Source organism: Carlito syrichta, unplaced genomic scaffold (genome assembly GCF_000164805.1).
Source record: "Carlito syrichta isolate Samal-C Ts95f unplaced genomic scaffold, Tarsius_syrichta-2.0.1 Scaffold307339, whole genome shotgun sequence".
Lineage (NCBI taxonomy): Eukaryota > Metazoa > Chordata > Mammalia > Primates > Tarsiidae > Carlito > Carlito syrichta.
In genome coordinates this window covers 570,392-594,778 of record NW_007251435.1, presented here as the reverse complement: position 1 = coordinate 594,778, position 24,387 = coordinate 570,392, and the positions used below count along the sequence as shown (strand labels likewise).

At 48.2% G+C, this 24,387-nt stretch overlaps 2 protein-coding genes across 2 annotated transcripts in view; one reads left to right on the top strand and one right to left on the bottom strand.

The window, feature by feature from the left end:
- GDPD4 (glycerophosphodiester phosphodiesterase domain containing 4) overlaps nucleotides 1-1,784 on the top strand; it is a 124,732-nt gene extending 122,948 nt beyond the window's left edge. Inside the window, exon 16 of the mRNA XM_021715742.1 lies at nucleotides 1,468-1,784. Within this exon, the coding sequence (XP_021571417.1) occupies nucleotides 1,468-1,784 (317 nt within the window). The remainder of the gene's footprint in view (nucleotides 1-1,467) is intronic.
- Nucleotides 1,785-14,694: 12,910 nt separating this feature from the next.
- Nucleotides 14,695-24,387, bottom strand: part of MYO7A (myosin VIIA) — an 88,378-nt gene continuing 78,685 nt past the window's right edge. The window contains exons 44-52 of the mRNA XM_021715741.1: nucleotides 23,848-24,004; nucleotides 22,661-22,774; nucleotides 21,365-21,452; nucleotides 21,100-21,206; nucleotides 18,339-18,524; nucleotides 17,856-17,972; nucleotides 16,839-16,922; nucleotides 15,964-16,083; nucleotides 14,695-15,341 (exon numbers count right to left, since the gene is read on the bottom strand). Of these exons, the coding sequence (XP_021571416.1) occupies nucleotides 15,252-15,341; nucleotides 15,964-16,083; nucleotides 16,839-16,922; nucleotides 17,856-17,972; nucleotides 18,339-18,524; nucleotides 21,100-21,206; nucleotides 21,365-21,452; nucleotides 22,661-22,774; nucleotides 23,848-24,004 (1,063 nt within the window). The 3' untranslated portion in view covers nucleotides 14,695-15,251. The remainder of the gene's footprint in view (nucleotides 15,342-15,963; nucleotides 16,084-16,838; nucleotides 16,923-17,855; nucleotides 17,973-18,338; nucleotides 18,525-21,099; nucleotides 21,207-21,364; nucleotides 21,453-22,660; nucleotides 22,775-23,847; nucleotides 24,005-24,387) is intronic.

The following is a 24,387-nucleotide window of genomic DNA, read 5'->3' as shown; positions in this document are numbered from 1 at the left end:
GAAAATGAAAGAATAGCCGGGTTTGGTGGCTCAGCCTGTAATCCCAGCACTTTGGGAGGCAGAGATGAGTGGATTGCCTGAGCCTGCGGGTTCGAGACCCACCCAGGCAACTTGGCGAGACCTCGTCTCTACAATAAATTTAAAAAATTAGCTGGGCGCGGTAGCATGCGCCTGTAGTTCTGGCTACTTGGAAGGCTGAGGCGAGAGGATTGCTTGAGTCCAGCAGGTTAAGGCTGCGGTGGCTAGGAGCATGCCACTGCACTCCAGTCTGGGCGACAGAGTGAGACTCCAACTCAGAAAAAAAAAAGTGAAAGAATAGAAAAGGATGTTTCATGCAGATAGTAACCAAAAGAGAGGAGTGACTCCACTAATATTAGACATAATAGACTTTAATCAAAGCCTTCCCAAGGGAAGGTATATGATTGCTCACTAAAAGCTACAAAATGTTACTGAGATAAAGCAGACCCAAATAAATGGAGCAATATATCTTGTTCATGAATTAGAAAACTAATATCATAAAGGTATTAATTATCATGAAATTTACCTACTAATTCCATTCCAATTTAGTAAAAATCCCCCTTCTCCAATGACACTGACACAAATAGCTCACATGTGCAGCTATTTCTTTCAGACTGAATTACACTCAGGTCAAAAACAATTTTTTGTGTCTATAATAAGTAAAAATAAATGTTTTAATAAAATAGAATATAGATCTAAGTTTTAAAAAAAACTTTTGAGTTCTAGGCTTCTCTGGAATCTCACTTTCTTCCAAATTTTGGCCATATTTTAACTCTTAGATAATTTTAAGATATTTTGTATATCACATATTTTTTAATTTGTCTTTGGTAGGAGGATTGGTCTCAATATCCTAACTCTATTATTAGAAATCTCTATCACCTATGTTTTTTCTATCAGTCAGACAAAAATTATTTATTGAGCACATGTGATGTCACAGATACTTCTGAACATTAGGTATTTACAGACAAGCCAAGACAAAGTCTCTGCCCTTAAAAAGCCCCTATTTTAATCGAGGATTTTTCTATTTAAACTAATTTGGAACCAATGGCTAGGAAATACATAAATTTTAAGCAGATATCAATCCCTGTCTTCTGAGGATTCCCATGGTGCACTAGAACCTTACAAAGTGACTGTGTTCAGCCCCAGGCCAAATTGGAGGGTCATAATAAAGTTAACACAAAGCCTGAAGTAGGGAGAGCTTGGAGGAGAGAACCTGAGAGGATAAGTGAAGGGCTAACATTTGAGAGATGACTTGGATTTCACACATGACTGGCGGAGAGTAGAGAAGTGACATTTGAGGAATCTGTGTTTGTATCTTTTCTATTCCACAGATACTCAGAATAGAAGCCTTTCAGAGAAAAAACATAAGAAGCAAGAATTTTTGTACTCATTCATGAATCCTGCCCAAGTTGAGGAAAGTGTCTTTACTTTTTACTTTTACTTTTTCAGCAGCGTCCAAGAAATCAGCACCTTTAAAGAACACTGTCAGATCTCTGAACCCCGCAAAGCATGACATTCAAGCACCAGCATCCACCAAAATCTTTGCGCTCAGTCAAGCACCCACCAGGAAGGCCATCCTTCCAAGTACATTGCCCAACCTGAAGGTGGATAAACCAACAATGCCCCCTGTAGAGGGCCCTGATCCTGAAACAAGAAACCAACTAGAGATCCCTCCCATGGCTCTATCTTCCCAAGAATCCTATGCAACAGTATATTCCACTGTATCCAATATGCCCTCCTCCTACCAGAAGTATTCAAAGAAGTAGCCACACCTTGGTCCCTTCTTTCTCCTCCTCTCTGTGCCTAAGGGTGGTGGTGGGAGGTAGTCAATAAAGGCGTGCAGAGGGGCCATTGAGGCTCTTAGGGAAGCTGCTGGTCCAGTCTTTCTATCAAGAGTGCATCTCGAGGGGATGGGCCAGGGGAATACAGGGTGTGTGGTCCTGGAACTGGAGCTAGTTGCTCTCTGGGTATGGCAGGGCTTTTCTCATCCTAACACTTCCACAGTATTCTCTGCTGAAGGAGGGCCTGTATATGTAAATAAAGGCAATCTCTCAGGTAAATGTTACATTCTGTGAACCTCTCTGTGATCACCCAGGCTTCAGAGGCTGGGGGATAGGTACACTAGTCATGCCACCCTGAGTCAGAGAATGAGAAGGTGGATGGGCATGGGTCAGGGGCAAAGATCTCCTACCTGGCCCCCATATCTGTCTAGTATACAATGGGATGCTTCCTAATGGCTGGTGGTTCACTGATTCCCCAGTGGACATAATTCTGTGCTGACCCCATGGCTCTTGGCTTTGAGAGAAAATCAGAGTCACAGCAAGTGTCTAGAGCCCAATCAATCTGGGGAATCACGAAGAAGGTCCAGGATCCACCAATGAAGGAAGCAGTACAATGAGATAAAAATTGAATATTTAGAAATATGGTGGGGTGCAGTGGCTCACGCCTTTAATCCCAGCACTTTGGGAGGCGGAAGCAGGAGAATTGCTCATCTCTACAAAAAGTAAGATAATTAACCACGTGTGGTGGCTCACACTTGTAGTCCCAGCTACTGGGGAGGCTGAAGTGGAAGGATTGCCTGAGCCTAGGAGGTTGAGGCTGTAGAGAGCTGTGATCATGCCACTGTACTCTAACCTGGGCAACAAAGTGAGACTCTGACTCAAAAAATAAAAATTTAAAAAGCTTCATTAATCAAACCCAGGCATAATCTCAAGAGATTGTCCTCTTGATTGACACTAAGAATAGGATAGTGCCGCTTCCACGGATAAGATTCAATCTATTGAATAAGTCTAATAAATATTTTTTTTGGAGTTCTGTGGCACACTCACGGCCACTCCAGTGTCAATCCGCTGGGCTCCAGCGATCCTTCCGCCTAAGTCTTCCAAGTAGCCGGAACTATAGGTGCATTCTACCACACCCGGCTAATTTTTTTTATTTATTGTAGAGATGAGGGCTCCCCAAGTTGCCTGGGTTGGTTTCCAACCCGCGGGCTCAGGCAATTCACTCGCCTCGGCCTCTGAAAGTGTTGGGATTATAAGATGAGCCGCCAAGCCCAGCTAATATAAATATTAATAAATGCAAATATTTAAGTAGTTCTTCAAGGCAATCATGGAAGAATTGTCACCAGGCAGAACATGATTAGTTGCCAGATAAACTCATTTGGACAGTAATAGTTTTTGGAATCTAGAAAGTAAAATGACATTATTTTGGAATTAGAGAAATCTGAGCGGGTTTTTTTTAGGACACTGGGTCTTGCTATGTTGCCCAGGCTGGAGTGCAGTAGTTATTCACTGGCACAATCATAGATCACTACAGCCTCAAACTTCCAGCTTCAAGCAGTCTTTCCACCTCAACCTCCTGAGTAGCTAAAACTACAAGCATGCACCTCTGCACCTAGGTTAGGACTGGATTTGGAAGGTTGGATAGGATTTGGGAAAAGGCACATATTAAGTAAGTTAGACGTTAGTCAGAACTTTAATACCAATCTTAAACACTTTGTCCTTTTTAAAATCTTTGATAAAATATGCATAACATTGATCATTTTAACCATTTTTAATGTACAGTTCAGTAGCATTAAGTACATTCACATTGTTGTGTAATCATCAACCACTGTCCATATCCAGAATTTTCCCTCTTGTAACACAAACTCTAAGTGGCTTAAAGATTGAAACCAGAAAATGACTAGAGGAAATCATAGAGTAAAAGTTTCTTGACATTAGTTTAGGCAATAATTTTTAAACATGACACCAAGAAGGGCACAGGCAAAAAAAAAAGCAAAAACAGATAAGTGAGACTACATAAAATCAAAAACCTTTTGCACAGCCAAAGAAACAACAGAGTAAAGAGACAACCTACGGAATGGGAGAAAACATTTGCAAACCATACTTCTAATAATATCCAAAATATACAAGGAACTCAAATATTTAATATCCAAATATTTAATATCTAAAATATACAAGGAACTAAAACAACTCAAGAGTAGGAAAACAGCCTAATTTAAAACCGGGGCTAGGCCAATCTTGGTGGCTCAGCCTATAATCCCAGCACTTTGGGTGGCCGAGGCGAGTGGATTGCCTGAGCCCACAGGTTCGAGACCAGCCTGGGCATCTTGGAGAGACCTCATCTCTACAATAAATCAAAAAGAAAATTAGCCGAGTGTGGTAGCGTGCACCTGTTCCAGCTACTTGAAAGGCTGAGGTGGAAGGATCGCTGTAGCCCAGCAGGTTGACAGTGGGGTGGCCGTGAGTGTGCAACTGCGCACTTTAGCCTGGGCGATGGAGTGAGACTCCAATGCAAAAAATAATAACTTCTCATTTTTCTCTTCTTCCAGGCCCTGGCAACCATAATTCTGCTTTCTGTCTTTATGAATTTGACTAAGTGCTTCATATGAGTGAAATCACACAGTATGTGTCCTTTAGTGACTGGTTTATTTCACTTAGCATAATTTCCTCAGGGTTCATCTATATTGTACCATGTGTCAGAATTTCTTTCCTTTTTAAAACTGAATGATGCTCCATTCTATGTATATATCACATTTTATTTATTCTTTCATCCACTGATGGACACTCAGGTTGCTTCTGCCTTTTGGCTGTTGTGAATAATGCTGCTGTAAACATGAGTGTACAGGTATCTGTATCCCTGCCTTCACTTTTTTGGGTATATGCCAAGAAGTAGAATTGCTGAATAATAAAATAATTCTAATTTTTAGAAAACCCTCATACAGTTTTCCACAGTGAGCACATCATTGTACGTTCCCACCAGCAAGGCACAAGGGTTCCAATTTCTCCACATCCTCACAACACTAGTTATTTTCTGTTTTTTTATAATAGCCATCCCAATGGGTATGAAGTGGTATCTCATTGTGATTTTGATTTGCACTTCCCTAGTGATCAGTGGATGTTGAGCATCTTTTCATGTGCTTATTGGCCATTTGTATGTCTTCTCTTGAGAAATGTCTGTTCAGGCTCTTTGTTTACTTTTTAATCTGATGGTTTGTTTTGTTGTTGTTGTTTAGGAGTTCTTTATGTATTCTGAATATCTAGTGTTGCCTTTTTACTTTGTTGCTAGTGCCCCTTGAAGCACAGAAGTTTTTTATTTTGATGGGGTCCAATTTATCTATTTTTCCTTTTGTTACCTTTGTTTTAGGTAGTATACTTAGGAAATTATTGCCAAATTTAAAGTTATGAAGATTTTAACCCATATATATATATTTTTTTCCGTTTTAGCTCTTAAATTTAGGTCTTTGATCCATTTTGAGTTTTTATTTTTGTTTACGGTATAAGGGTAAAGGTCAAATTTCAAACTTCATTTTCTTGCATGTGGCTATTTAGTTTCCCAGCACCCTTTGTTGAAAAGACCATCTTTTCTCTTTGAGCGGTCATGGCACCCTTGTCTAAAATCAATTGACCATATGTATGAGGATTTGTTTCTGGACTCTTTATGCTGTTCCATTAGTCTATATGTCTATTTGTATGCCAGTGCAACACTGTTTTGATTACTGTAGCTCTGTAGTAAGTTCTGAAATCAGAAGGTATGTGAATCTGCCAAGTTTGTTCTTTTTCAAGATTGTTTTGACTTTTCAGGATCCCTTGAAATTCTATATAAATTTTTTAGAATGTCATTGAGATTTTTATAGGAAATTTGTACATCATTTTGAGTAGTATTGACAAGTTAACAATATCAAATCTTCTTATCCATGAAAATGAAATGTCTTTTTATTCATTTTTTAAAAAAATTTCCTTCAGCAGTATTTTGTAGTTTTCACATACAAGTGTTTCCTCTTTGGTTAAATTTATTCCTAAGTCTTGTTTTTTTTTTTTCTTTTTGATGCTGTTATAAATGGAATTTTAAATTTCATTTTTGGATTGTTCATTATAAATTCTCTTCGATCCTTGTTTTTTTTTTAAGACTCTATTTGTTTTGTCTTCTTGGCTGTGGGCACATTACTCTTCCCTATGTCACTTGATTTTTCTCCTTTGTATACCTTGAAAGCTAATCTTCTCTTTTTTAAAATTTTCATTCAGTTTTAATTATTTCATGTTGGAGTATGTCACAATTTTTCTTCAGTTCATGGCATGATTTTTTGGTATGCATTTTTTTTTGACAAAAAGTTTTGATTTGTATTTTCCTGTTGATTCTTATGGTATCCTTGTTAAAAAATATTTCAGTGTAATTTTTCTTATTGACATTAGAATATTTTGAATTTCACGGACCAGCTGTAACCAGGACAATTCTATAACAGGAGGGAGAGAAAAGGAGGATGTTGGATACTTTCCGTTTCTCTTAATTTGAGGACTCCTTCCCTTGTTACTCACATTATATTTCCTTAACTGCCCTTGGGGAACAGGTTTTCCATCATCTTTCTGTCCTGGCTTATTGTAGTAGCATCCCTAGTGTCAGGTGAGTCTTGTCTTCTCTTCACAAACTGGCTGCTGCCTCCGCGGGATATACCAGATTCTGATGCACCTCCTTTCTTCCCATTAGAAGCAGTGTCTTCCAAGACTTCCTTCCAGTCCCCTGAACTTCAAAACCCCAAATGGAAACTCAATGACAGTCCTCTCACTGCCAGGATTCAGACCTGTTCTTAGAAGTTTCTATTCAGTAAGGGACCTCTCCTTCTTTGGCGTTACCCAGATGCCAAAGAACCGCTACAAGAACCTCTCTGCATGGCCTCTTTTCTTCCCAGCTCTGCTCATCTTTCCTCACCACTGAGAACTCCAGCACCAGCCTTGCTGCTTTCTGGGATTTGTTTTCATTCTTTGCTTAACTTCAGGCTTGGACTCTTCCCTATGTATCTGTAGGAGTGTGTGTGTGTGTGTGTGTGTGTGTGTGTGTGTGTGTGTGTGTGTGTGTGTGTGTGTGTTTCCTCTCCTTGTTGCTCTCCGTGGTATTAAGAGAATGTGTGGGGAGATGCAAAATTAGTCAGCATTACCCTATAGAAGTCCTTACTCTGATAATTAAGCATACCCCATCACTTGATTTATTAGCACTAGTTGCTATCGTTAGAACCACGCCTTCCCTAGAAAAATAAACAAAAATAATGAGTCAGCCAGCTTAAATCTTTTCTCCCTCTTCCCCTCCTAGTGTGTCATCCCTATACTGGCATGATTTGTAATATTTATATTGTACCTATATTTGTTTTAGTACTTAGTCTTTTGCTGTAGTTTTCCATTGATTTATTCTTGATTGAAATGTATTCGTTAATGGTCTCTTTTTGGAGGGTTTATAGAATAATACACCCTTGTTCTTGGTGCCCAAAATGTAAACTGTTGATTTTAAACTGACATCGAAGTGGACCTGGGAACACTCTTGAATCACAGGTTCTTTCCTTGAAGATTTTGTTGGAATTGCTGTGGAGACATCTGAGATCAACCTAATTTCACCTAAAAAATAAACTCATTTTTCTGCCTGGCTTAAAATAAAGGGGGAAAGAAAAAAAGAGTACCAGCTACTTGGAAGGCTGAGGCGGAAGGATCGCCTGAGCCCAGCAGGTCAAGGTGTGGTGGCCGTGAGCATGCCACTGCACTCCTGGGTGACAGAGTGGGGCTCCAACTCAAACAAACAACAGCAACAAAAAAACTCCAGTGAAGTGGTCAGGTACAATGGTTCACACCTGTAATGCCAGCACTTTGGGAGGTCAAGGCAGGAGGACCACTTGAACCCAGGAGTTCAAGACCAGCCTAAGCAACATAGCGAGACCTCATCTTTACAAAAAAATTTTAAAAATTGGCCAGATGTGGTGGTGCATACCTGTAGTTCCAGCTACTCGGGAGACTGAGGTAGGAGGATCAGTTGAGCCCAGGAGTTTGAGGCTGTGGTGAGCTGTGACTGTGTCACTGCACTCCAGCCTCAGCGACAGAGTAAGACCCTGACAGACACACCAACAACAAAGCAAAAAGACAGTGTTGACCATTCTTGTCGTTTTTTCCCTTGATTTCTGTATGCTTTTGCAATCTCTAGATTCACATCTTCTTCAGCTTCCTCTTAGATGTTTAGGAGAAATTTCAAATATACCATGCCTAAACAGCTGAACTCCTGGCCTTCCCCTCCCAAGACCTGCTTTATCTGTGTTGTTCCAGTTGATGGCAATTAAATTTGTTCCTCAGGCCAAAAACCTTGAAGTTATCCCTGAATTCTCTCTCTTGCACATTCCATGTCCAAGCAATTGGCAGTTCTGTTGGTTGTACTTTTAAAGTACAGGTTGAGCATCCCTAATCTGAAAATCAAAAGTCTGAAATTCAGCTCCCAAACCCAAACATTTTGAACACTTATAGGATGCCACATGGGTGGCAGAGACAGTGACACCTTTGCTTTCTGATAGTTCAGTGTTCACAAATTTTGTTTCATGCACAAAATTATTGAAAATATTGTATGAAATTACCTTCAGGCTATGTATATAAGGTGTATATGAAGCATAAATGAATTTCATGGTTAGACTTGGGTACCATCCCTAAGATTTTTTTCTTTTTTAAAAATTGTTTAATTTTAAAGGTGTAGGGTACAATTCAGGGTTAGGTATACAAATATTCATTACGCACGTACCCTTGTTGATGAGGTGTGCTCCCCCCAGCAGTTTCCCACTACTGCCACTTCCTTTCATACTATTATGATAATTGTTCAAGGTCCACTTATGAGTGAGAACATGTGATACTCAGTTTTGTTTCTGTGATAGATCACTCAGTATTATAGACTCTAAGTCCATCCAAGTTGCTGCGAAATTCATGATTTTGTCCTTCTTTATAGCTGTGTCATATTCCATTATGTACATGTGCCACATTTTTTTCATCTAGTCCTCTTTTGATGGGCAGCACGGTTGGTTCCATGCTTTTGCTATTGTGAATACTGCTGCCATCATTCTGCCCCAGTCTCTTGAGTAGCTTGGACTATAGGCACGTGCCACTGTGTCTGGCTAATTTTTTGATTTATCGTGGGGACGAAGTCTTCTCAAGTTGTCCACACTGGTCTCAAACCTCTGGGCTCAGGCAATCCTCTCACCTTTACATCCCAAAGTGTTGGGATTATAGGTGTGAGCTGCCACGTTTGGCCTGCACTGAATTTTCAAATATTAAAATGGTCTTGTGTCCCTGGAATAGACCCCTCGTAGTCTTGATGTAGTATCTTTCTTACACACTATTGGATTTGATTTGATAAATTAGGTTTTGCATCTATTTCATGAGAGATGTTGCTCTGTAGTTTTCTTGTAATGTCTTTGACTTTGATATCAGGGCCATGCTGGCCTTGTAGAGTGAATTGGGAAGTATTCTCTCCTCTTCAAATTTCTGGAAGAGTTTATATGGAATTTTAAATTATTTACTCCTTAAATATTTGGTAAAATTTACCAATGAAGCTATCTGGACCTGGAGTTTTCTTTGTAGGAAGATCTACAAATAGGCTTATTCAGGTTATTTCTTCTTGAGTGAACTATGGTAGTTTGTGACTTTCAAGGAAGTTGCTCATCTCCTCTAAGTTCTGGAATTTATTGGCATAATATCTTTCCTCTCTCTCTCTCTCTGTGTGCATGTGTGTCTGTGTGTGTGTGTGTGTGTGCGTGCGCGCGTGTGTGTGTTTTGAGTCAGAGTCTCACTCTGTCACCCAGGCTGGAGTGCAGTGGCTCGCTCACGGCCACCCCAGCGTTGACCTGATGGGCTTAGGCAATCCTTCGGTCTCAGCCTTCCAAGTAGCCAGAACTACAGGTGCCTGCACCATGCCTGGCTAATTTTTGATATATTGTAGAGACAAGGTCTCACCAAGTTGCCCAGGCTGGTCTTGAACCCCCGGGCTCAGGCAATCCTCTTGCGTTGGCCTCCCAAAGTGCTGGGATTACAGGCTTGAGCCACCATGCCCAGTCTATTTTTCTTTTAATATCTGTAGAATCTGTAGTGATTTACCTCTCTCATTTCTTATGTTACTCCTCTCATGTATAAGAGCACTAATCACACCCATGAGGGTGCAGCTCTCTTAATCACTTCTCCAAAGGCCCCACCTCTTAATACTACCTCCTTGAATATTAGGTTCCAACATATGAATTATGAAGTGACACATATATTCAAAACTATAGCAACAACATATCACATTCTGTGGAATGACATGAAATCAGTATTTGGGAGTAAATATACAACATTAAAACATTGTATTAGGAAAGAAGGTCTCAAATCAATTTTTCAGTTTCCACCAGAGCAAAATCTGTAATAATGTTACCTCTCTCATAAAAAAATCACCTGTATTTCTATGACCAACCAGAAATTGGTAGAATCCGAAGATAACACTCATTTATAATAGCATAGCATAAAGTATGAAGTACCTGAGGAGAAATCTGACAAAAGTGGTAAAAGGCATGACACTGAAAAGCAGAAAACCTTGTGAAGAGGAATTGCAGAAAAACTAAATAAATGAAGAGATTTACTGTACTTGTGCATTTCTGATACTGGTCATTTATGCCTTCTCTTTTTCCATATCAGTCTGGCTAGAGGTTAATTAATTTTATTGATTTTCTCAGAGACCCAACTTTTGGTTCCATTGATTTTTCTCTGTTTTTTAAAAATCTTATTGCTTTCCACTCTGATCATTATTATTTTCATTCTTCTGCTTACTTTGGGGTTAATTTGCTCTTCTTTTTCTAACTCCTTGAGGTGAAAACTGAAATAATTTATTTGAAACCTTCTTTCCTAATGCAGTGATTTAATGCTATACATTTCCTCCTAAATACTGATTTCATGTCATCCCACAGTATGCGATATGTTGTTGCTATAGTTTGAATATGTGTGTCACTCCAAGATTCATATGTTAGAGGTGGGGTCTTTGGGGACGTGATTAAGTCAAAGGGCTGCACCCCCATGGGTATGATCAGTGCTCTTGTAAAAGAAGTTGAAAGGAGTGCCCTGGCCCTTTTGCTCTTCTTTCCCTTCCACCATGTGAGGGCACAGCATTCATTCCCCCAGAGGGTGCAGCAAGAGGTGCCATCTTGGAAGAAGAGAGCCCTCACCAGATGCCAGATCTGCTGATGCTTTGATCTTGGACTTCCCAGCCTCCAGAACTGTGAGAAATAAATTTCTGTTGTTCCTAAATTACAAAGTCTAAAGTATTTTGTTACAGTAGCTGAAAGATATTAAGACAGCTGTGTGTTCATTTTATTCATTTCAAAATCATTTCTGATTTTCTTTTTGATTTCTTCTACCATGGTTTTTTAGAAGTGTGTTAACTTCCAAATATTTGGAAATTCGCCAAGTGTGTTTGTGCTGTTGATTTTAAATTTAATTCTATATTGCCAGGGAACATACTTTGTATGATTTAAATCCTTTTACATTTATTATGACTATTTTAATGCCCAGAATATGATCTATCGTGGAACATTTTCCATGTGCATTTGAGAAGAATATATCCTGCTATTATTGAATGCAGTGTTCTATAAATGTCAATCAGGTCAAGTTGGTTAATAGTGTTTTTCAAGTCCTCTGTATCGTGCTGATTTTCCGTTCACCTGTCCTATTGGCTATTGAGAGTGGGATATCTAAATCTTTGAGTATAATTGTAGATTTGATTATCTCTCTGCAGTTTTATCTATGCTTGCTCCATGTGTTTTGAAGCTGATAATAGGTACATTTAGAGTTGTTTTGTCCTTGTGATGAAATGATCTATGTCATTATGAAATGACATTTATTCCGGGTAATATTATTTGCTCTGAAATCTATTTTTGTGTTATATGAATAGCAACCCCAGCTTTCTTTTCATTAGTGTCAATATGGTGTATCTTTTTATAGCTGCTTGCTATTTTATTTTATTTTAGAGACAGGGTCTTGCTGTGTCACCCAGGCTAGAGTGTGGTGGTGCAATCATAGCTCACTGCAGCTTCAAACTCCTGGGCTCAAATGACACTTCCACCTCAGCCTCCCTATAGCTAGGACTACAAGCATGAGCTGCTGTGCCTGGTCATCCATTTACTTTTAATCTAGGTATGTCTTTTTATCCACAGTGAGTTTCTTATAGGCAGCATATAGCTAGGTCTGGGCTTACTTCTTTGGATTCTCACGTTCTTCTTTTTTTGGGCCCCACAATTCCTCCCTATATTGTTAACTCTGAAATAATTTAAAGAAGTTTTTTATTTGTATTTTATCCACTTTTAAAGTCTGTCTTCAGCACAGTTCTCTAGCCCTCTATTACCAATTTTTTCACCAATTAATTAAAAAAATAATTATTGAGCACCTAGTATGCGACAGAGATTTTTCTGGGCATTGGGGATATTAAGTTCCTCCTCTCAAGAAACTCACGTTCTAATGGGCAGAAAGTGTTCCTTTTTCTATATAAGCTGATTTGGAAGCAATAATTGTACAGTGTATAATCTTGAAGAAATGTTAGTCCCTACCCTCTGAGAACTTCCTTGGTAAGCCTTAGCCCCCACACAATGGACTTTTTTGCAGAGCTAGAAGACCATCTCTAATCTTGGGCATGGAGCTTAGAAAAATGAGCCTGAGAGGGTGGAGACAGTCCTAACATTTAAGAGAGGACTGTGAGTTTACCACCTAGCAAACAAGCATTGGGGAAGCAACACTTGAGGAATATGTGCTTGCCTTTTCTATCTCTTACAGACATTTAGGTAACAGCCCCTACTTAAAAAAAAAAAGGCACAGAAAACCCCTGGACTCTGGCCACCTTCTAGCCAGCCTGGATCAAAAGAAGAGTCTGATATCCAAACTCCCTCCATTTTACAGCAGTTCCCAAGGATGCAACCCTCAAACTACCAGGAGCCCCCAAGGGGAACATTATTCTACCAGGACTTGCCAAGAAGAGCATCAAACTATCAGTATCTCCCAGGGGGAATGTCAAACCACCAATGCCCCCCAAGGAGGACATTATTCTACCGGGCATTGCCAGAAAAAAGATCTTCAAAACACCAGTGCCTGCCAGGAGGGATGTGAAATAACTAATGCCCTCAAGGGAGACCTTATGATACCAGTGGTCACTAAGGGGATTGCCAAATCACCAGTGTCCCTGGGGAGAGCATCAAACTACCAAAGTGCCCACTTAGGGGATCAGCAGGCAGACCCCCCGCTTAAACACATTGATCCTCCCATTATGAAGATCCTAAGACTTATAGATGTCCCTATCCTAGACCAACCCCAAGAGACCACCATGGCTGAGTCCTCCTCCCACGAATCCTTATATATAGCTCATTCTTCCTCTAGCACGTCCTCTTCTTACAGGATGTCCTTGGAGAAAATTTAGCCACACCCCAGCCCCTTCTTTCCCTTCCTCTCTGTGCCTAAGGGTGGTGATGGTGGGAAGTAATCAATAAAGGCATGCAGAAGGGCTGTTGAGGCTCCCAAGGAAACCATTCTGGTCCAGCCATTCTATCGAGTACATCTCAAGGGGCTGAGCCAGGGGAACACAGTGTATGTGGTCCTGGAACTAAAGCCGGGTGCCCTCTGGGTATCGCAGGGCTTAGTCTCATCCTAACACTTCCACAGTATTCCCTGCTAAAGGAGGGCCCGTGTGTGTAAATAAAGGTAACCTCTCAGAAGAGAGTGGTGTGTTCGTCAGACCCCTCTGCACCCAGGCTGATGAAAGCTGAGGGTGGGCACAATGGTGCTGCCATTCTGAGCCAAAGAATGAGAGGGGCGTGGGCATGGGCCAGGGCAAAGATTTCATCATCCCCTCTCACCCCCAGTATCTACTTTAGTGTGCAGTGGGATGCTTCCTAATAGCTAGGGGTTCACCAACTCCCCGGTGGGCATAACTCTGTGCCCACCTAGTGGCCTTTTGGCTTTGAGGGGGAAACTGAGCTTAGAACAAGCATCTGGGCTCCTTCAGCATAGGAGTCCAGAGTTAGAAGCAGTGAGCTGAGTTCCACCGTATGGCCTCAGGGTCCCCATCTCTGTGATGGTGGTGTAGGGACAGGCCACCACAGCCCCTTTCTGGCTCAGGTTTACACCAGGCTGACTATGGAGCCATGTAAACATTGGTGGGGTAGGGCTGTCTAGTGTGGTGCCACCATTTGCACACACCAGCCCCTCTTCCTCCTACACAGGCAGCTAGGCCCACAGATATGATGCCCCAGACACCTGAGTGCGGGACAGGCAGGACCTGGCTCTGCCAAAGTGCCCAATGACCTGGAGGGCAGACCACAAACTCCACTCCTCAAGGTGACTCCCACAGTCACTCTTCTAGGCACTCAGCCCAGCCACAGCCCAGGAGGACGCCCCCTGCCCACATCACACCGTCCCCGTCCAGACTTGGTCGTCCCCTGCTGGCCACAAAGCAACATGTGCCAGGCACCCACTGGATATGCCGATTTAACCCAAGGCAGTGCTGTTCTCGGGGTTCTTGGACGTGTCTTGAAGGGACAACGAGATGTTTCTGACAGGCACAGGGGCCACCTTGGCTCCACTGGCCTTGATTATGGCCCAGAAGTTGATTCCTCCTCTCGACCCGTGCACACGTAGGTCTCCACATCCAGACTGATGAGCCGTAGGTCCCCCCAGCCTACCCAGGCTCCGCTAGGCCCTTGAAGCCACTTGAAGCACACCTTGAGCTCAAGCTCCCCAACCCCAAAACCCAACCCAGCTTGGCCCCAACAGGCAAAGGCCAAGGAAGTAGTTACACAGGCCACTCCCCTGTGGGGCCCTCTCTGACCCCACACACCCTCCCCTCCCTCTGCCCACCCTCAGCAAAGACACAGTAGGACCAGAGGATGAAACACTTTATGCCCCGAGGCGATCGGGGAGACCCAGCAGGGGCCCAGCACTCACACTGCAATATATAAAAGTGGTCCGTCGCCCTCACCCCGGCTAAGGGTCCAGTCCCTTCGGTTTCAGAGGATCCTATTCAATGCACATAGGGTTTGGTTGTTCCCAGGATGGAGAGCGAGATTGTCCTCTTGATTCCTCTGTCACAATGGTACATGGAAAGTCAAAGGAGGTTGCGTGGTGGGACCGGTCTGAGACACAAGAGGCATCCAAGGAGCACTGACTCTTACAACTGTGAAGGTCACGCAAGCTAGGACCAGGCCAACCCAGGTGCCAGGGGTGGATGGTGGCTCTGCCTCCCAGAGAGGCTGACTCACCGGACGGAGGTCAAAGGCCCAGTTGGTACAGTCAGAGGTGGCCGGCCAGCCCAGTCTTGCTGCCCAATGAGGTCCTCCCCAGCTGCAGAGGTCCTCCCCAGCTGCAGGGGTAGCTGATGGGCCTGCGCCAGCTGCTGCCTCACGAGTGGGCATGGAACCAGCACCTACTCCACACCACTCACTTGCCGCTCCTGGAGCCTCGCTGCTTGTTCATGGCCGTGAGCATCTGACTGATGTAGGAAGTCAGGAGGTCGTCCATCTTGTAACCCTGGTGAGAAGATGAGCAGAGCACAGAGTGAGACAGGGCCAGCCACTGAGGTCCAGAACACAGCTCCCGGGAGTCTCCGAAGGGGGCAGAACCCAGGACAAGGGCACATCTTGTCCCACCCAGGACTCAGTCTCCCCGTCTGCACAATTGAGGGGTTGGATTCATCCAGCCAGATGGCCAAGGTTCTAAGCTGTTATGAGCCCAGAGTAAGCCCCGAGCTTGTGGGTCACTCAAATCCTGGAGGCCTCCCTGCAGGAGTGACTCTAACAGCCATCAGCCAGGCTGTACCTTGGAAGTTTATGCTCAGGCCAGGCGGTCTCATTGCTGATGGTTCCACAGTTGAACTCCAAGGCTATAAAGGGCTGTCACCACAGTCTCCCTCTCCAGATACTGCAGGCACTCACAACAGTGCTGAATGAGGCGTCTGTTCCTCAGCTCTGGATTAAGTCCCTTCCTTAGACCTAAGCTGAGCCTCAAACTGACCTGACTTTGGCCCCAAGGTGACCCTTGACCCTGACCTCAGGCCAAGCTGCACACTTCGGTGTTTGTGCCAGGGACTGGGGGGTTGGGTAAGTGCAGGCGAGGCAGGGAGCCCACCAGGCCTGGCAGGAAGAGCCCTCACCAGTGACGTCTCGCAGAGCAGCTTGCTCCCACGCACGAGGTTCCCGATGGTGATGTGGAAGTAGGTGTTGCCGCTGCTCCAGTTGGAAATCTTGGTGAAGGGGTGCGTGGTCAGGATGTCCTAGGTGAGTAGAAAGGGCATGGAGCTGTACGCTGGGCCCTCTGGCCTCACTCCCCCTGCTCCAGTCCAGATGCTTCTCCCAGAAGGCTTTGGGCCCTCAGATGAGACCACGGCCAGAGGGAGAGGCCAGCTCCACCGTGGAGCTGCTGTAAGAAGCAGCTGCCTATCCCTGCCCGCCTGGTGTGGACCCCAAGGAAGTCTAGGAGGCTGCTGGGGACTGAGGCTGAAATTGGAAAATTGGGAGGCCTGAGGTAAACTATGGGCCTGTGCGAGATGGTCCAGGGAGAGGTTGAGGAGGGAGACGAGAAGGAGACAGGTTTAGCGAAACAGTGTGCATAGGCTGGGGAGAGATGAAGCCCACAGAAGTGTCAGTGACTGAAGGAGAAAGCCAGGAGCGCAGTGGTTAGGAGTGCTCTTCACACTGTCCCGTTGTACCTGCTGGGTACGTGGTAGGACTGCTTTGGCCCCAAAACACGAGCTGTACAGACAAATGGTCCCCCACACAGCCCGCCATCCTCACCCAGATGGGCAGGATGTCCAGTGATGCTGAAAAGCCAAGTACTAAAAAGAGCTCAGATAGTAGAAAGGAGTTTGTCAGCAACTCTGGGAGAGCAATTCCAATGGAGCAAATGTGGGGTAAGGACAGAGACCCAGCAGATGTGGACACCCGTCTTCAGGATGTGTGGCAGGGGGCAGAGGAGAGTGGCGCAGGCAGAGAAGCCCGCCCCCACCCGCTCTTTCTGGTCCCTGCTCACCTTGGTTCTGGGATCGATGAGGCTGACCCCATACTTGTTGATGGCAATTAAGAGGATCTCAGGGAAGTTTGGCTCTGTAGTTTGCTAGCAAAGAAAGAGGAGGACATTTGCAGACAGGAATGAAGCTGCCCCCAGCTGGGACAGCGTCAGCCTCTCCTGCTGCGCACTTGGCACTGAGGACCCTGCCACGACCTCACAGGCCCCACCTCTGCCAGGCCCTCCATGCTACCCACATCCCTTCATGAGTTCCCACATGAGCTTCTGTTGTGTTCTTCCGTTCTGCCTAGAGGTCTCCCATCTTTAACTCAGCCCTCACCTGCCTCCAGCTCCCTACCTCCTCTCCTTGAAGAGCCCAGCATCTCAAAGGGCCTCCCATGCTCTGTGTGTGCAGGGTCATCCCCCGTCCCCTTGAAGCAGCCTCTCTGCCGCCCCCTGCCTCTTGTGCCTGTAGCTCCTGCCTCCACCCACAGCCTGCATAGCCTTCTGACCCTGTCACCCCATGCACCACCCTCCAAGGCTCTTGCAGGAAGGAGCCCAGCCCCCTGCCCGCTTGGTAGCCTGCTCTCACCACCGCCGGCTCACCCCTCCACACTCAACTACTTGCGACCTCAGCTGCCCCACCTCTGCACCTGTGCTCTTGTGGGTCCCCTGGCAAGAGCACTCTCTCCAGGGTCCCCCTGGAAAGCTGAGATATCACCTCCTCCAGGAAGCCTCCCCAGCCCTTGTCCTCAGTCTTGGTGAGGGCTCCCCACTGTCACAGCACAGGCCACCGCCCTGGCCATTCCACGTCTGCCCCTCCTGCCAGGCTGAGCTTCTGGCCCTTCGGTGCCCAGGACTGAGCCCAGGGCTAAGCGCTTAGCCAAGACATGTTGCTGGGGCAAGGCCGAGGATGCTTCCCTCCTCTCCTTGCCATGTCCAAGGTCATGGCTGTTTCCTACAGTCCTGGAGATAAGTCTCTGTGCCATCTTGTCCCCCACCTCCCTTGCCACTCACCCTCTTCCTTCCCACATGGCATACCTTCACCTCAAAGAAGGCCGAGCCGAAGGTGGGCCACTTGAAGATGAGCTTCAGGAAGGCCAGCTTGGCCTCCTCCTTGGACTTGCCTGCGTGCTTGTTGAAGTAGGCCACGATGGACTGTGGGGGGAGAGGCAGGCCTGCTTAGGGCGCTCTCCCCCTCCGCACCCCTTCCCTGCGCTCCAGCCCCATCCACACTGTCGGGACAGGCCTGGAACAGGTGGTGCTGGGGCTGTGAAGGGTCCCCCACCCACCCCAGCTAAGGGACTCGACCCCCGGCAGGCCAGAGGCACCACCAAGCAGCCCCCGAGGCCTCTGCGTGGAGGACTAGAGAAGGAGGCAGGTAGAGATTGCGTGGGGGTCTCGCCACAGACGGGAGCCGCTGGAGGTCCTCCCTCGGGCTGCCAGCCAGTGCATGTCCTCTTGAGCCCTGGGATGCCCAGAGGCCCACTGGGGACCCCCACTCCCTGCCCACCCTATGCTCACCCTCTTCCAGTCATCGGGCGAGACCTGCCGGATAAGGTCCTGGGGCACCAGCTCCCGCAGCAGCTTGGGGATGCTGGGGAAGTAGGACTTGTCCTCCTCGAACTTGACCCTGTAGATCAGCGCCCCCAGCTGCAGCACCTCCTCCCGCGTGCACTTGTGGTAGCCTCGGAGGTACTTGGGCAGCTCCTGCAGGGACAGGCAGGTCACAGGCGGGAGGGACCTGATGGAAGCGGGCTCTCGTCCCGGCACCCGAGACTGGTGTCTGCTGCCTCCCCCTGTGTGTGCCCTACCCACTTCTCCAGCCTCAGCTGACCCTGCTCTCCCAGGGGAGACTGCCCAGGACACGGACTCAGCACTCTACAGCTTGGAAGCGCAGCCTTGTCTGAATTGTACTTCATTTCCCTCATAGCAGACCAGAGAGGTGAGCAGCTCCATTCAAAGACGAAACAACTCAGAGTGACAAGCTAGTGAATCTGAGACCATCCTATACCCTCACCTCCCTGGCCTGTCATCCCTTGGAAGAGTCTCTCAGTCCCACTGTGTTCCCTTGAGACCAGCTGGTAGCAGCAGCAGCATGGGTCCACCCGCTCCCTTGAACTTCCAGAAGCAGAACCAGAGCAAGTGACGATGAGGAATGGACCAAAAGCTTCTAGAGGACCAGCACTGCCCAAGGGTTCCTGGAGCCTTAGGATGATCTTATCTACTATTTGAAAGGTAGGGAAACTGAGGTGGCCTGAGGACACACTGCTGGTCAGAGACCTGAGTCAGTCATTATCCATCCGCCTTTCCTCCTCCTCACCCACCTACCCACCTATCCATCCATACCCACTTATCCATCCTCCCACCCACCCACTTAGGGGCCTCCCCACCCGCACATCCACCTGCCTACTCACCCATTCACTCACCACTGTCCACTCGTACATTCACTTAGCATTCATCCTTCCATCCATCCATTCACTGTGTCACAAACTCACCTATTCACCCATCCACCAAATATTGGTTGAGCATCTACAGTGAGCCAGGCACTTTAAGCAACAATACATACCCTCCCTACTCCCATGACACTTGTAGTCTCAAGGCAAGAACAGACATTAATCTAACAAGCACACCAAGAGGAGGCATCATGGTGGTCTTTGAAGGAATTGCTCACCGTGCTTTGAGAGCATATAACAAGGTGACCTTATCTAATCTTGGGAACTGGGAAGATTTCCTCTAGGATAGGTCAGGGTCTCACTCTGTTGTCCAGTTAATGTGCAGTGGCACTATCATGACCATCATGGCTCACAGCAGCCTCAACCTCCTGGACTCAGGTGATACTTCAGCCTCCCCAAGTAGCTGAGGCTACAGGCACGTGCCAAATTCCCAGCTAATTTTCTGAACTTTTTATAGAGATGAGGTGTCACTATGTTGCCCAGGCTGGTCTCAAACTCCTGAGCTCAAGCAATCTACCCACCTTGGCCTCCCAAAGTGCTGGGATTTCTGGCGTGAGCCACACCACCCAGCCCCCTGAATTGACATCTTTTTATTTTTTAACTTTTTGATTTTTTTAGAAAGCAGGATTTATTGAGAGGACAGAAAAGCTCCCACAGTGGGAGGGAACTCTAGGGGTTGCTCCAGAATTGACATCTGAAAGCTCAGTAGGTGAAGGGAGGAATCAGAGGAAGAGCATCCCAGACAGAGTAACATTACAAAGGCCCTGTGGCATGCTTGAGAATCTGAAAAAATGTAGACGGAGTGCTCTGGGCCAAAGGGTGCCAGGTACAAGACAAGGCAGCAGGAGTAGACAGTGGTACCACCATGCAGGGCCTCAGTCCAGATTTGGGGCCAGGCCCTAAGAGCAATAGGAAGCCCCTGAGGGGATCTGGAAAGCAGGAAGAGCACCCTGGGGAGAGAGGATTCAAGGGGACAAAGACAGATGGGGGCAGAGAGAGTCACTGTCTCCATCCAGATGAGATGAGGGTGGATTGACCCAGGTTGAGGGTGGTGATGACAGTCAGGGATCTTAGAGTTATCCAGGGGTAAAATCGTGGCACTGAGGTGAGGGAAGGCTGACTCGGGGAACTAGTAGTCAAGGGGCCCTCCACTCCACGGGCAGCATGGGGTGGGGTGGGGAGGCGGCGTGGGGTAGAGAGGTATCCCAGGTGTGGCTGAGGGTGGTCCTGCTGCCTCCCAGACCAACATGTTATACCAGGCAGCATCCTGCCACGTTCTCTGCCCTTCCCAGCATCCTGGCTGGTCTCCCACAGAAGGATAAATACACTGGAGAGGAAAGAGCACCAACTGGCAGTCACAAAGGCCTGGCCCCACCAGCTGGGTGGTCCTAATGACACCGTTTGGCCTCTCTGGTCTATAGGATAAGAACAACATGCTTACTTCTTGGGTTTTGTTGGGAGGACAGGATGAGTGGAAAGGGACGGACACATTGTGGAGACTCAACATGCGAGCCCTCCCGGCTTCCTGTAGGGCATGCCTGTGCTAGAAAACGTTCACGGAACTGCACAGAGGCCAGGATGACCCCGTGACAGCAGCGGAATCTAGTCCAGAGAGGAGGCTCGGAGGGAGAACTGCCAGGCCCCTAAGGCTGACGGCTCGGGAGGCAGAAGGATCAGGGCTGGGCCACTCCCTGGCGCCCCAGTGGTCTTGGCAGGAATCCTCAAGGCCACTCATCTGGCAAGGGCAGTGGGTCTCTGCTTTCAGGGTCAGAGCACATCAAGGCCAGCAGCACAGGAAGGCAGCCAGAGCAGAGGGGCGGGCAGCTCACCTGGTAATAGTGGAAGATGGAATCGGCCATGGGGTCCTTCCCTGGCACCGTGGTGGTCCACAGCTTCTTCATGAAGAACACCTGGTAGGTGAGCGAGGGCACGATTCCTGTGGCACAGGGCACTTGGTCACCCAGAGGGCCTAGCACCGAGGGGTGCCCACACCCTGCCCCTTCACTGAAGCCCACCCAGACAGCCTCACCGCTGGGCCCTGAGCCAGCACCTCCCTGCCCTGGGCTCAGAGGCTCCCTGGACCCGCCTCATTACCGTCTTTGATGGGCCTCGCCTTCTTTATCCAGTCTGTCAGGTGTCGGACAAAGTCGAAGAAGAAGTCATTCTCCGGGACGCTGATGACCTGGGGCATGGCCACAGGATTCACTCATTGTAGTTCAACAAGCTGAGCTTTCTGGCTTTCCCACCCTAGGCCTTCTCAGCAGTCCCTTCTCTGGGAAGACTCCATCCCAGTCAGAAGCGGATTCCATATGTCAGCCCCACCCTGGCCCGACTGTGCGTGTCATGTCCCCAGCACAGCCCACTTCCTGCCTGTCAAGTCATTACACTTAGTGGCGAGGACACAACTGGCCATGAACAAGGCCCAGTCCCTGCCTTGGACATTCTGTAGCATCCATGTCCAGCAGCTCCCACAAGCCCAGAACTCCCCTGGGCCCAGGACCTCAGTGGGGTCACCTCTGGGTCCCAGGGCCTGGCACGGACAGTCATGAGTGAGAAGACAGGCAAGGATGCACGTAGAGCTGTGGGCAGGTGACAGGAGGGGGCACTGAGCTCTGCCAGATGCTCACAGAAGCCCAGAAGCCATCCTGTGGGAGGGGGCTCTAAAGCTGGGCCTTTAAGATGTCCAGGGACACAGGAGTTGAGGGAGGAGCCGTGGGTGTGACCTTGGACAAGTTACCTAACTCTTCTGAGCCGTCATCCTGTGATCTATTAAGTGGGGATCGTTACACCCCCTTCGAGGGTTATCTCCAGGGTTCATTGGCCCCAGCATGGCAGCTGAGAGACTAGTCAAAGGACACCTGGGGCTGGGCGCGATGGCTCAATCCCAGCACTTTAGGAGGCCGAGGTGAGAGGATTGCCTGAGCCCGCAGGTTCGAGAACAGCCTGGGCAACTTGGCAAGACCTCGTCTCTACCGGGCATGGTAGCTCACACCTGTAGTTCCAGCTCCTTGGAAGGCTGAGGCAGAAGGATCGGATCGCCTGAGCCCAGCAGGTCGATGCTGGGGTGGCTGTGAGTGTACCACTGTACTCCAGCCTGGGCAACAGAGTGAGACTCCGACTCAAAAAAAAGGACATCTGGAAAGCACAGTGTGCTAGGGCAGAGTGGGGAACCTGGTGCATCCAGAACACAGAGTGCCCGTCTAATGGCTCCAGGAGGGTGGGCCTCAGGGAGTAGGATGCAGGGACAACCGTGCAGGGATGGAAGGAAGAGTCACCGAACACCAGCGCCTCTCTTTTCTCCTGTCACTCTGTCTCCCCCGTCCCCTGCTGCCTGTGAATTCTTACAGCCCCAGCTGTCGACAGCAGGTAGGTAGACGGCTAGCAACCCACCTTGTCTGCGATTTTGACAAAGAGGCTGAATCCCTCGGAGGACTTGAGGAGCAGCCGGGAGGCGATGTTCTGGCAGAAGTCCTTGGCCTTGGTGCTGGACTCCACCTCGAAGGCCTGGGAGGGGCGGTGCGCACTTGGTTGCTGCAGGGTCCTTCCCAGGCCTGGTCCTCCCATGCCTCTCTAGCTGTGCCTCCCAGACTGAGCCCCTCCCGTACGGGACACCCTCCTTCTCCATGGGCCCAGGGCTGGGCATGGCATTTTGAAAAAGGAAAAAGCTGCTCCTGTCTGGGTGTTGCCAGATCTCGTCCTCCCAACCCTCCAAGCTCGACTTGGCCTTGGCCTTGGCCTTCAGGGCCCTGGACCTAGCTGTGCAGGCACGAGTGACAGCAGGAATGGTGCAACTGGGAGAAGATAGACTGAGGAAGAGGAAAAGCAAATCCAAGGGCAGGAAGGGGAAGCAGCCCAGACCAGTGAGAGGCCTGAGAGCCTGTGAAGTGTGGCCAGAGGGAGGAGAGCGATCTGGGCATGGCACCACCAGAGGGGACAGGGAAGGATGGCGGGGCATCCTTTTCTGTCCTTGCTGACCCTATTGTAGCATTCCTGAGTCTCTGGTCTCAGATCAGTTTTAAAACTACCCTTTAAACTAAAATTTTAGATGCTGGACGCAAGGTCATCCGAATGAGACACTATGCTGAGATGGAGTGGGATCATGTGACACCCTGACTATATGGTCGTGACAGACAGACGGGACCTGTGGAAGATAAGGTCACGGAGGAGGGAACCCAACTGCATCAGGCAGGGAGGAAGGAAGGGGTCTGGGGCTTCTGCCTATGGGAAAGTGGGCTCGAGGAAACAGGCAGCTTGGACCGGGGCCTGTGGGGCTCTATGTCCAGGAACAGAGCTGGGAGCATGGAGGTGGCACCAGCCATAGCCCGGCTCACAGGGAGAAAGCACGGTCCTCCAGGGCATCTTGGAAAATGGGGGTGGGAGGGTCTTCAAAGACAGCTGCTGCAGGAAGCCAAAAACCAAGTGACCCCTTACCTGGGAGCCCATGGCCTTTTGACTGAGCCCTGACTCCACGGAGGGGCAGGAGGATGAGGCAGCACATGGGGGGTGGGGCGGCGGGGGGAGGTTGGGGATCCCAGCCCCGTCGGGGCATCCGCAGCCTGAGAAGCCAGCGCCCTCACCTCATCGGTGTCGTCAGGGAAGTAGACCTTGTGGAAGATCTGGGTGGTTTTGTGCTGAATGGCCTCCACCTCCACCAGGTGTGGAGGGTACTTCCGGGACCCGTTTCTGAAAATGGGGCAGGAAGGGGCAGGGTCAGCAGGGGGCAGGACCGGGGACAGAGGACGCTTTGGTGGCAGACACACCAGCTCTGGCCCCCAGTCCATCACCTCCTGTGTGACCAGCCGCTGAGCCTTTCAGAGCCTCGAGCTCCTCGGCTGTCAAATGGGATGACGCTGGCACCCCACATGGGGCCGCCTGGCGAGAAGGAGGCGGTGGGCTTGCATGAATGACGGCCGGTGTCTGCCTCCCCAGAAGCCTGATAGCAGGAGCTGGGCCCTCCTGAGCACCCAGACTCCCCAGCGGTGTCCCCGGTGGGCCGCGGGGCCCTGAGCTCTGTCTAAGGGCAGCTGAGTTCCCCCAAACGGGCCCGACGGCTGTGGGGTCGCCCTCCTCCCGTGTGGCCGGAGCCCGGCGCGGGGCCTCCTGCCCCCGGCAGCCGC